Source organism: Brassica oleracea, chromosome C8, assembly GCF_000695525.1.
Source record: "Brassica oleracea var. oleracea cultivar TO1000 chromosome C8, BOL, whole genome shotgun sequence".
NCBI classification, from domain to species: Eukaryota; Viridiplantae; Streptophyta; class Magnoliopsida; order Brassicales; family Brassicaceae; genus Brassica; species Brassica oleracea.
The window spans coordinates 15,578,965-15,591,991 of record NC_027755.1 but is presented as its reverse complement, the minus strand read 5'-3'; the positions used below and the strand labels follow the sequence as shown (position 1 = coordinate 15,591,991).

Here is a 13,027-nt window from a genome sequence, read left to right as displayed (position 1 = left end):
GGAGAACTTTTGACCCTTTTCAACACATCTAGAGAGATTTGAAACATACCCATCGGGGAACTTCACTTCTGATGCCACCCAGTTGAACAACACCGACTTTTTTTTCGAAGACAATCTGAATATCGGAATTGGAACTTGTCCATTGCTTTTTATATGTAACTCGCTTCTTGAGCAAATATCCGGCAAGTCCAACCTTGATTTTATGTTGTCTTTTGTCTTCCCTGGACATTCAAATTTCTCTATATGCATCACATCGAGGTTGTGGCGCAGAAGATCCTTCCAATATGGGAACTCCCAAAATATACTCTTCTTGTGCCAGTTGTGATGAACACCGTAAGAATCAGGCATATTACCAGGGACATGCCAATTGCCACACCAACGAACTGTTTCGTTAACTTCGTAGTAGTCAATTTTCGCTTCAATTTGTTCTCCAGTTAGATATGGAGGAGGAGTGTCTCTCACAACCCTTTTGTGCTTAAACAAATTCTTGTTTCTTCGGTAAGGATGGCCAATGGGAAGAAATCGACGGTGACAATCAAACCAACTTCTCTTCCTACCATTCTTCAGTTGAAACGCATCAGTCGTTCTATTACAATATGGACAAGCTAATCTCCCATGTGTAGTCCATCCAGACAACATCCCATAGGCAGGAAAGTCACTTATGGTCCACAAAAGCATCGCTCGCATCGTAAAATTCGTCTTCGTTGAACAGTCATACGTCCTCACCCCTGTTGACCACAAATCCTTCAACTCTTTTATCAGTGGTTGTAGGAAAACATCCAGGGACCTTTTTAGATGGTTCGGACCAGGTATTAATATGGTCAAGAATAGCAACTCCCGTTGCATGCACATCTCTGGTGGCATGTTGTATGGCGTAAGAAATACTGGCCACAATGAATATTGTCTCCCTGACATTCCGAACGGACTAAATCCATCTGTGCATAATCCGAGATACACATTTCGGCTATTGCTAGCGAAATCCGGATGTACTTTGTTAAAATGTTTCCAGGCTCTTGCATCTGATGGATGAGTCATCTCACCATCCGTCTGAGTATGCTCGGCATGCCATCTCATCTTTCCAGCTGTCTGCTCTGATTGGTACAATCTTTTCAATCTGTCTGTAATTGGTAGGTACCACATCCTTTGGTACGGTACCCTATTACGTCCCCGTCCTTGCGGCTTGAATCGTGGCTTCTTGCAGAATCGACATTCTTCTAACTTCTCATCATCTTCCGAGTAGATCATGCAGTTGTCGATGCAAATATCTATCATCTCCGAAGGCAACCCAAGACTATAAACCAGTTTCTGAATCTCATAATAAGAATCAGCAGACACATTGTCTTCCGGCAAATACTCTTTAAACAAGTCCGCCCATTCGTTCATGCAACTTTCAGGTAGATTGTGATCAGTTTTAATATTCATCATTCTAGCAGCCAACGACAAATTAGAGAGACCTTCTCTACAACCACTGTAAAGTGGTTGATTTGCCGCGTTTAACATGTCGTAAAACTTTTTTGCATCTATATTAGGTTCTTCATCTTCATCATGAGCTACGAATGCATCAGCTACCATATCATGAACCCTATCATAATCTACCATCTCCTCCTGATGGTAACTATGTTCATTATGCAAATGATGATCAACCGGTTCTTTTTCCTGAAAATTGCTATTACTACTACTAGCTTCATTCTGATCATAATTAAAACCTTCTCCATGTTGAAACCAGATATAGTAATTTGCCGTGAAACCTCTATTTATTAAATGCTTCCAAACATTTTCACGGTTTGCCAGTTTCGAATTGTTGCATTTCCGACAAGTCTTTCGTCACTCTTCCGTTAGCATCTCTATGCATATACATCCACTTTCGCAACTCGAAAATATTCTCGGAGCCAGCCATTTTTTTTTCCTTCACGTTTTTTTTTGTTGGTGTGTTTAAAATGATGTTCAAACGTCCCTATTTATAGAAAATTTTCGAATCTGGTAATTGTATTTTTCCTACGAATTTACGACGAAAATTAGTTAGGTGGCTGAAAAAAAAACGTGTAACAAACAAAGTTGGTGGATTCAAAATTTCGTCGCTAAGTAGACGTAAATTATTTACTCGTAAAGACCACGCTAAGTTTACGTGGAATGTACGAGGAAATACGATTTCCTCATAAAAGTCACGTCACTTTACATCGACTTTACGACGAAACTGTTTCGTCGTTACTTTACGAGGAAATAACGCTGATTTTATTTTTCCGCGTAATTTTCTCGTAAAGTCGACGTAAATTAACGAGGAAAAATATTCCTCGTTAATTTTCCTCGTTAATCTTGTGTTTTCTTGTAGTGAATACATGTTTTTCATGAATTCAAAGTTTAAAATTTATTCACCTTTAAACCATGATTTAAATTTGGTTTAATGTGTACCAATTATATTCTTAACCAAGAAAATTCCTTATTAAAGCGATTAATCTCACACTCACCGGAAATAAAACCCAAGACTTAAAAGGTAAAAATCCCCAAATCATTAAAACCAGTAGGGATAAAATAATCCGATTCTTCTCGATTTTGACGATTTGGGAATTTTGATTCTTTGATTTTCAAATTTTTGGTTTTTTCGGATGAGTGTAAAATTAATAACTTTTCTAGAGTATTTTCTTGGTTTAATTTGAGTTTTGCCAGGTGATTGGTGTTTAATGGTTAAACATATGTTGGTACACATTAAGCCAAGCTTAATCATGGTTTATGGTGAATAGATTTCGAATTTTTAATTCGGAGGTAAATAAGATTCTAACTTTGAATTTTCCAAAGTGGTATTTAATATTCTTTTGATGGGTATATAGAATGAAGCATTAACTTTGTGTGGACATAGTACTATATAATAGTTACGAGAGAGAAATAGATCGTAACAAAATTGTTTTATGGTTTTCATGATTTAGGCGTCCAACTACATAGGATTATGATTGATTATTATGAGCATTGTTTATCTGCATACGAAGAGTGTAGAGACGACTAGTGAAATATTCCTTAGATATCAAATATCTTACGATACATACTACACAAATCATATCTTACATTATATACCAGACTTAGTTGGGGTTGATTCTTTTAGCTAATATATGTCATACTTAGTTGATGTTGACATAGATAATATTAATATAATGATATATATATATATATATGTCATCATATTAGCCAAAAGAGTCACACCAATTACGTGTGGTGTGTGATGTAAGATATAACTTGTGTGGTATGTATCGTAAGATATTAAAGTTCTAAAGGATATTCCACGAAATATTCTTTAGACAGTAGACTATAAATAAAGGTTTGGAATGTGTTGTAATACAAGTGAGTTGAGTGATCTAAATCATAAAGAATCTCTCGAGCTCTTTGTACTGAGTGTTCTTAATAAAGTAAAGATCCTTTGTAATATTTTAAAACATTTTATCAATATAATTTTAATTCTAAACACTTCTTTTGTGATTGCACCTACTATATATATATTCGTAAATTTGCATGCTATGAGTCAACTATCTCGTTCCGGTAGAAAATAGGAACATATTTTTGATATTTCTACCAATTACAATACCTCCACAAATACTTAACATTTGTTACTTTAATTACGAAATTTACTGAAAAAGAACACATTTTATGGCACTATCGTATATAAGCCATTATCTTTTTATTTTCATTTGTACTTGTAAAATTAAAATCAACTAACTGTCGGCAGCAAGTACAAATTAAACGAGCGTTATTAATTATAAATGTCCCAGGTAAAAATACGAGGTGAAAGTCCTCTTTTTTATATATGTTGAAGTAATAAAATGGTTCATCACCATATAAATATACTATTGTATATTAGTAAAAAGATACAGTCCATTAAAATGTGTTCGCACATTAAACCGAGTTAACCAAATTAAATTTGGAATAGACTGGTTTGGAATTAAAAATTAATTTGATAAATAGACAACTAGTCTAATACCCTAGTAATGCTTTGGGTCAAAATCAAATTAATTTTATGATTCAGAAATATCTTTGCTATTGATTGTAAAAGACGTTGCCATTGACTCTCATAATGATCGGTTGAAATTTAATTATTTGAGTTAATGTGTACGTTTTATTTTCAAGTTATTGCTTTTGGAATAAAGCATTTCTCCTATATATACAGAGATTCATACGATCAAAATCATGGTGGAGAAAATCCACTCAGAATAATTATACTAGTATTTTTTTTATTTTGAGTCTGAGAGTACTTCACAAAATTAGGTTCGATAGATTCTGTTTTTCGGTGATGGTAAACAGAAACAATGCTGCAGTTGTATGCTCGGAATCTGAGCATTATGAAACCGTCACACTACAGGGCGTTTAAAGATTTAAGGAAAGAGATTAATCATCTCGACTCTGCAATTATTCTATTACTTTATTTCGGTATTGTAATTTTGATTTATGTTCTTATTATTCTTTACAAATATCAGTTGTCTTATGGTAGTGAAATAAGGTTCATACGCTTTTAAGTTTCGCTTTCACTCAGAACCTAAAGGAGTTTCGGGAGATTTAGCTGAAAAGAACACAATACGTAGAAGCTTTTTTTTTTGCTTAAACTTTGCTAATAAACTAATACGTAGAATTTAGAAAGCTTTTTATTGTCAGTTAAAATTCAAGTGACATCATCACCGGTGCCCATAACGGTCAAGCTTTATATATAATGTCACCACAGGAGAATCAGTGGGGTAAGCAAAAGAAAGAATGTCCATAAGGCATTCACACATGGTTTGGGATCTAAAACATTTCAACATTTGAGTTTGGTACCTCTGGCATGTCTTTGTAGGTGAGATCAAACAATCTGGTGCGGAACAAGTTTCTGGCTTCAGGTACAACCCTTTTTCTTTCTTTCTTGCCAAATAAAATCATTAAAATCTTCAAATCCTTAAATGTAGTTTTACCTGGAGGAAGCCAAAGGAACATTGGATTATCAAGGCTATATAGATTTCCCCGGTGAAATTGTTAAAGTAACATACTTTTCATTCAACACATAATGTTTCCTCCAATATACATACTAGGAAACATGCAGGTGTTTAACTGAGATATCACACTTATGATTCCGTTACAGCCTGATTCATGAGCATCAGCTGCTAACGATCCAGAGTTCGAGTTGGCTCTCTACACAATGTGTTTTATTCGTGTGAAGTCTTCACAGTGAAGAGAAGAAAGCCATATTCAGCTGGGTCCATACAATGTTAATGTCAAATGTTACCTACTTGGCAACAACCGTATAGGCTCAGTTTTCCCCATTGCAGAATCTTGAAAACCTCTCTCTTGATGACTCCTAATCAAAATATCTTTGCATTGCGCAGAGCTGTGTATTGAATTATGAGAAACTATGTCTTGTCATGCTTCAAACATAAAAGGAGAGTGGGAGAGTATATCTTGTGCTAATGCGAAAAGATATTTATTTGATTTTGGTAAAATACAAACTCGTTAACTTTCTCGCATATCTATTGTATGAACACTTATCACATTTCACAAAGCAGAAAAAATATCGAAGCAAGACAATGACACTATAAAGCTTAATTGTTAAGGGTTCTATTTTTTGATAACCCAGGATAAACCCCAAGGCTTGATTAATTCCCAGGGCCGGTCCACCGACGACAGGCAAACCCAGTTGCTCTACTTTTTTTTTTTTTTTAACAACACCCAGTTGCTTTACATGGGAGTTAAATACATATGCTATCTGGCCACGCAAATAGGCAAGTAAATTTAAGTGGTAGGTTTCGAACTCGGGGCGCTTAACAACTTTCTGAACCCGATGCACCACCCGATGTTAAGGTTCTGACTTGTTTAGTTTAACAACTTAAGCCTATGATGAATTGGTGACAAAACTATATGACCAAACCATATAGTCTGCTTTAGCCACTATATGCTTTTTTTTTTTTTTTGAACAACACCCAGTTGCTTTACATGGGAGTTAAATACATATGCTATCTGGCCACGCAAATAGGCAAGTAAATTTAAGTGGTAGGTTTCGAACTCGGGGCGCTTAACAACTTTCTGAACCCGATGCACCACCCGATGTTAAGGTTCTGACTTGTTTAGTTTAACAACTTAAGCCTATGATGAATTGGTGACAAAACTATATGACCAAACCATATAGTCTGCTTTAGCCACTATATGCTTCTGTCTACGAAGATTAGCGACATTCACTCAAGCTCAGCCCCAGCAAATACACACATGAATGAATTTTACCATTATTTCAACTGTATCAAACTCCCTAAAGTCAATAAAACAAGTCACCATCCCACGATTTTTAACTCACACACTAGATTTTTCTAACCAATGTCAAGACACAAAGCACTAATCAGATGTAGACTAAATTAGATCAAGCAATGAAGATCAAAGTCAGAAACTATGTATGTGGGGAGGCTAAGCAAGTAGGTGTATGTGGAAAGAAGATATCAACTCATTTTACTCATTATTTTTTTTTATTGATTCTTGCAGATGCATGTATGAACAGATCCATAACCTCGACCATCGGTCCATAATAAAGCTCAAAACTTTGCATGTACATAATATTACTCGTCACAATCATGTTTGTCCTACAATGCTGCGTACCGTAGACTTCCGATACAAAGAGTCACACTAAAGCGTCCGTAGAGGTCATAAGACTCACAACATGCATATTATCATTGTTAACCGAACAAAACCAGAAACTGAGCTCATGTATCTATATACTTGGCAAGAATACATCACTATTGTCTTTAAATTAACATAAGGAATCATGATAGAGAATGGGGGATGTATGTTCTATAATTTATACTATCAGTTCTTGTAACAAATTTGTTTCTTAACTACGAAATGAGGGTTCGAAGAGTGTACCTGTTTGAGGCAGTAGTGTAATGGTTTATGCTTGGTGGGGATTGATTGAGAAAGATGGACCTATGAAGTATAACTTGAAGGCTATGCTGAGCTTATACAGATGGTTCAGAAAGATGGACCTATGAAGTATAATGTGGAAGAAACGTTGGAGTCTCTTGCAGGTAATGAAAGCAACTTTAGTTTCTCCCTTTTGAACAAGATCTCTGTCTCTCACTTCTAGCCTAGCTAATGTTTGTCTCTTTTTAAAATCTAGTATTCCCTTGCCACCATGGGTGCTTGAAGAAATAGCAAGAACCCTGATCTTGTCTACACAGACAAATCTGTGAGAAGGAATCCAGAGTATATATCCTTGGGATGTGATTAATGTGCATGTCCTTAAGAGGAAGAACACCTATCCAGGTCAATTCAGATTTTATAAGGAGTTTCCGTGAAAGATTCAGTAATTACATAGAAGTTGACATTTGCGGTAAGCAAGCATCTAGACTCTTTTAAAGAAAAAAAGAATCAACTTCATATAAGACATGGGCAGTATATATACAGTGACCTAATCACATCATTTCTTCATGTATTGCAGGAAATTCAAGTAGGAATGGGACCTTGTGGAGAGTTGAGATACCCATCATACCCTGAGAGCAATGGGACCCGGAAGTTCTCGGGAATTGGAGAGTTTCAGTGCTATGAAAAGGTATGTTAAGCTAGTGACATATTGTATAGTGTACAGTTAACTGCACCAATATTCTACATAACTATACACTTCTTGATTTGCAGTATTTGAGATCGTCGCTTCAAGCATATGCTGAATCAGTCGAGAAGACTAACTGGGGAACAAGTGGGCCTCATGATGCTGGCGAGTACAAGAACCTACCAGAAGATACTGAGTTTTTTCAGGAGATATGGAACAGTAAATATATATGGAAAGTTTTTCATGGATTGGTATTCAGGGAAGCTACTGGAACACGGACACAAACTTCTAACATTGGCGAAAGCAATCTTTCAAGGAACCGGGGCAAAGCTATCAGGAAAAGTAGCCGGAATATACTGGCACTACAACACCAGGTCAAACGCTGCTGAGCTAACCGCTGGGTATTACAAATTTACAACACAATAAACCATGACGGGTACTTACCAATAGTAAGCTGTTCAACACACATGGTATTGTGTTCAGCTTCACCGGCATGGAGAACAACCTGAGTACGCAAACTGCTCGCCGGAAGGCTGGTTAAACAAGTCCAGAGCGCAACGAGGCAGGCTAGCAGGGGAGAATGCATTAGAGAGATATGACTTGACCTGAGACATCATTTACTTACCTAAGAATGAACAAGAGGTTGTTTGAGGGACAAAACTGGCAGCAGTTAGTGGAGAGTTTGTTAAGAACAAGAAGGAAGGTGGTCATGGCAGGAGGAGACGACTCTCTGAAGAAGACACAAACAGGAAGTGAGATTTATGTGGGATTTGTCAGAGGCAGGAGGATCGTTGAGATGGTTGAAGAGACTTCTCTAGTTTAATTTCTCACATATATTGTATACATGGCCGAAGTTGAACATAATGAAATGAAACATTCGTCTCGTCCCTTAACTTAAATATCAAATAACACATCATTTAGACTCGAATAACCAACGCTGCCCTGATTGTAAAGTTCATGTTCTTGATGTCTGATACATAATAAACATTGGAGATGAAAGAGTAGAGTGTTACAATCCTTATGATCTTAATCAATGTGGTTTACACTGATAGTAAATGTCTAGTGATTTTTCATATAAGGATCTGAGATTACGTCAGTTTATACAACAATAATTGCTCAAACAAGAGTGCAAAAAGAGCTATCGTCACCTAACTCAAGAATGGGGGAGGAGAACCAGAGTCCGAACCTCCGCGACGGAGATCTTCGATCAAACCGCCAAGCTCTTTTCTCGCCGATTCTCTACCGAACATGAATCCATACCTTAATAATTAACACACGACTTATTATTATGAACCCTAAATTGAAGAAATTGAAACGAGAAATCAGAGTTAATGGAGCGGGAGGAGAATAATTACTCACCAGCAAGAGACGGCGGAGAATACGCCGGAGATTGCCACCGTTTGGATCAACGAGAACGATTTCTGCATCTCTTCTCTTATTCTAGTTTTTTTTGGGGAGTTCTCCGGTCATGTTAGACTAAAACGGGGACCTGAGAGCGGGAGAGAATCGTCTCATGGGCCTGGGCCCATTTAACTATGTGACACAAGCTCTGTTTTTCACTTTTTTTTGTAAAGCTCGGGTTATGCTATGCCACCTACAAGAAACCAGTTGCTTAATTCTTCTAATTTGTGGTTAGTTTTTTCATAGTTCTGGTTCATTAATTGTGTCTGAATGGTTATGACTTATGACAGCACTGATCGTACCATCAAGAGGCTGGGAGCTGGATGAAGACCATAACCATTTACAAGATCAGATGAATCTGTTGGCACTTGTCATTGGCCATTATATACGTAATCTTCTGTCAATTCATTATACATTATCTTGATTGATCGTGTCAAGTTGATTATAACTTGTCGTTTTCTGTTGAAAAGAAATCTAGTAGGAAGAGATGTTTGTTATTCACACGTTGAAAACGTAAAAGACAATGTTTTGTTGCTTCTCTACATGGGTTACGCTTGTTACAAAGATCTTTTGTTAACACACATTGCTTACTCTTCAACAACCTATGTACAGCTTATAAACCAGCCTGCTCATAACAAAGAAAAGAGCTGGGAGAAAAGAAGAAAAATGTAAACCTGCATTGCTTGCTCCATAGCCAGATCTCTTATTTAATACTTATATGAGATCTCGACATTGGTTCCAAGTGGTTCCACCTTCAAGATAATCTCAACGGAGATGCAAATTTTGACTGCCATTCTCTAGATGTCTCTATTTTTCTCTCTCATGTCACCGAAGAAGTTCGAGGTGAGATTCATGACTGTGACTATATCAAAAGCTTTGACACACGAACTCATAAGGGATCATCGCCGCCACTACTGTAATATGTTTTGGTTTGAACAGCCTTTGTTGCAGCAACTCTAGCAGAATTTGCTGCTCGGTTTGCTACCATCACTGCTCTGTTCACTCTCTCTTCCACTTTCACAACTTCATGTGCTTTCTCGGCTGCTTCCCTAGCTTGCTGTTGATTGAGGAAAGAAAAAGATAAGGACCAAACCTAATGTGGGTATTCCATTTGTACCAATCACACACATGTGAAAATTAAAACTATTTTTACAAATTGGTCTCTCAACTCCTCGAGAGATGAACAAAATTCAAAGTACCTAAACTTGTATGTATTAGTAGGAGTACGATAAGCTTATAAGTTACCTGGACAGTGTCGAGAACCTTGGAATGACTGATGGAAAAGGATGAACCAGGACGGGTGGTCTGCTCGGTAGGACAGCTGAGAACACCGTCATCCCAATGGCCTGCCTGTGTCTCACCATTCCTGAATGTGTACATACCAAGCCCTTGCCTTCTCCCCTCATGCCAGGCTCCTTCATACCGATGCCCGTTTCCAAATTGGTAAACTCCAAAACCATGCATCCTGTCTGCAAAATACTCTCCAGCATATGTATCACCATTTCTGCAACAGAGGTGTCGTTTCAAGTTAGTTAGGCAGGTATCACTAGACAAGAAAACACGGTAACTGATTCGAATTATTTTAAGGTAAGTAACGCCACAAAAAAAGCGTATATGCAGCCTAACAATCCATCAACACTTCAAAATCGAAAGCCATAAACTTAGACCTAACACAGACATAGGCCTAACTCAGCATCCTAAGTCAAAACACAACTAGAGGCTTAACTAGAAAGTTCAGATGGAAAGCCAGAAACTATCAGAAACCACATTAATTTCAGTTCCACACTGGTTAATAGTTGGCCCTTATACAGAAACTTCACCATTTCTACAAAAGTTAAACGACTCTTCAGTGTTCAAACCCACACCACCTCACCTTGGCATGTTAATTAATGAGAACGCACAAAGTTAACAAACGACTTTTTTACCTGAAATGGTAATGACCAAGGCCATGTTTGACACCCCATTTAAACTCTCCAACAAAACGACTACCATCCTCAGAGGTATACACACCACATCCATGGCTCTGTCCATTAGACCACTCACCAGCATACACATCCCCTGTATAAAACCTGTAGATCCCAGCTCCATGTCTCATCCCTTGCCTGTACTGACCTCTGTACCTGCTTCCTTTAGCCCACGTCTCTACTCCATATCCATCATACTTCCCATCAACCCAATCCCCTTCGTATTTACCCTTCATCGAATAGTAATAAACCCCACTCCCTGAACACTTCCCTATATGAAACTCTCCCTCGTACACATCCCCAGAGCTGTACTTCTGAACCCAAGACCCTGAACTGGTCTTCTTCTCTGTAACAGGCTTTGACCCGATTGACCAAACAACCTGGGAGGAGGAAGAGGGAGATGATCTCGCAGGGGTGAGCTTGAGGGATAGCAAGCGAGCGATGATCAGGCGAATCGATGGAAGGTGAGGAAGAGCGAGTTTGAGAGAGATGGAAAGGATGAAGGAGAAGGTGAGAATCGAGAAGACGAAGAGAAGGAAGAAGCGGAAACTGATCAAGAGGAAGAAGACGTAGAGAGGAGGGACGGAGAGGAGAAGCAGGAAACGGAGGTGGAAGCATATCAAACGGACTCGAAGGACTTGGCGGAGGAGCTTCTGATTCGTCGCGGAGGGGATCGACGGAAGAGATGATGACAGAAACGACAAAATCGAGCCCAGGCTTGCGCGGCTGCTTCCTCCTCCCCCTCGGCGGAGATCAAACGGGTGAGAAGACTGAGGCGGAGACGATGAATCAGCAATTTCAACGGTCAGATGGCTCTGAGATTGCGCAGTTTCGGGCACCTGAAGAGGACGATGATGTTTGATCTTAGGTTTGGGATCTGAATCGGAGGAAGGTAAACAAGCGGCGGCTTCTTTTCCGATGAACCGCCGTTCTGCTACAGATGAAGTCTTCAGATGCATTTACATACAGAAATTTTGAGATTAGGGTTCTTCGCGAATTAGGGTTTCTGTTGCTTTTTTTTGTTCTTCCTTTAAAACTGTGTTCGTTCCGAGATGATACAAGAGGAAGGAGCTGAGTTTGAAGCTAAAAGGTAAAGAGGATTAGTTAAATTAAGGCCCCTGTATTTCGTTTTATTTACCGTGTTTTTAAAACCGGACCGGAAGCTGAACCGGAAATATTTTGGGTCACGGTTCAATATGGTTCGACCGGATCAAACCTGGTTCAATAATATGGTTTAATATTTTTTTAGCACGTAAACATAAAAGTAATATTAGTAAACATGATGCATAGTTAAAATATAAATCAATTTTGAACATACAATATTATAAATATAAATTAGTTTTTTGTTTATATGGATGATTTACAGATTTTCGATAGTTTTAGTGGTTTTTATTGGTTTAATAACTTTGAAATATAATCATGCTATGTGGCCGGTTCATGGTCGAACTAAGTACTAGACCAACCCGGCTATATAACCGGTTCATGGTCGAACCCGGTCCAACCATCGGGTCGGTCCGGTTTTAAAAACACTGCCTGTATGCCATTGATCATTGGCTTTTGTTTAATGTGATTAGTTAAAAACCTCACGTCATTAATCATACAGAGCACGAGTAATTAAATGCTTAGCGATTTATTCTTCAAACATTAATGCCGTACATACCATACCATTTTAGAATTCGGGTTGGTGAATTAACTCTCTCCTATTAAAGACTATTTTAGGTAATAGTTGTGTCAATAACTTGTAAAAGTGGCAAGAAAAATGAAATTTTCCTTTTATCGTGGATGGTTTTGTTGAATTGTGTGACTTAATACAATGATTTTGACTTGTACGGTCTTTACGTGTCTGCCATTAGCGTAACAAACATGATCATTTTCATTTTTTTAGTTATTCTAAATTATGTTGCTAACCAAATAAGTATAACACATAATCTATTAATAACGGGACTTATAAAAATGATGTTGATCAAATTGGTTAAATCCGATTGTAGGGTATTAATGCAACTTCCAATATAGTTTAATGAATAATATTCGTATAATAATAAAAGTGTTCTTAAACATATAATTTAACAGCTAAAATGAAAATCATTACTCATAGACTCATCCCTAAACTAAAAAGTCCAATAAT

General features: G+C 37.7%; 1 protein-coding gene, 1 long non-coding RNA gene and 1 pseudogene across 2 annotated transcripts; 2 read left to right on the top strand and 1 right to left on the bottom strand.

Moving 5' to 3' along the window:
- The first annotated feature begins 4,624 nt into the window (after positions 1 to 4,624).
- Positions 4,625 to 5,626, top strand: LOC106311238. The gene is made up of 3 exons (XR_001263963.1): positions 4,625 to 4,853; positions 4,920 to 4,991; positions 5,093 to 5,626. It is a non-coding gene; the product is annotated as an uncharacterized LOC106311238 (long non-coding RNA).
- A 1,249-nt stretch (positions 5,627 to 6,875) lies between these two features.
- Positions 6,876 to 8,640, top strand: LOC106310324 (annotated as a pseudogene).
- Positions 8,641 to 9,415: 775 nt separating this feature from the next.
- Positions 9,416 to 11,986, bottom strand: LOC106307462. Its single transcript, XM_013744426.1, has 3 exons — positions 10,864 to 11,986; positions 10,184 to 10,442; positions 9,416 to 9,995 (listed from the first exon to the last, which is right to left on the bottom strand). Exons 1-3 carry the CDS (start codon positions 11,859 to 11,861, stop codon positions 9,828 to 9,830), a joined length of 1,425 nt encoding a protein of 474 aa, XP_013599880.1. The 5' UTR covers positions 11,862 to 11,986; the 3' UTR covers positions 9,416 to 9,827.
- Positions 11,987 to 13,027: the final 1,041 nt, after the last annotated feature.

Coding starts and splice junctions, on each gene's coding strand:
- LOC106307462 (XM_013744426.1), bottom strand. CDS start 11,861: ATGCATCTGAAGACTTCATCTGTAGCAGAACGGCGGTTCATCGGAAAA. Junction 10,443..10,863: donor CTTGGTCATTACCATTTCAG/GTAAAAAAGTCG, acceptor CCTCTGTTGCAG/AAATGGTGATACATATGCTG. Junction 9,996..10,183: donor AGGTTCTCGACACTGTCCAG/GTAACTTATAAG, acceptor CTCAATCAACAG/CAAGCTAGGGAAGCAGCCGA.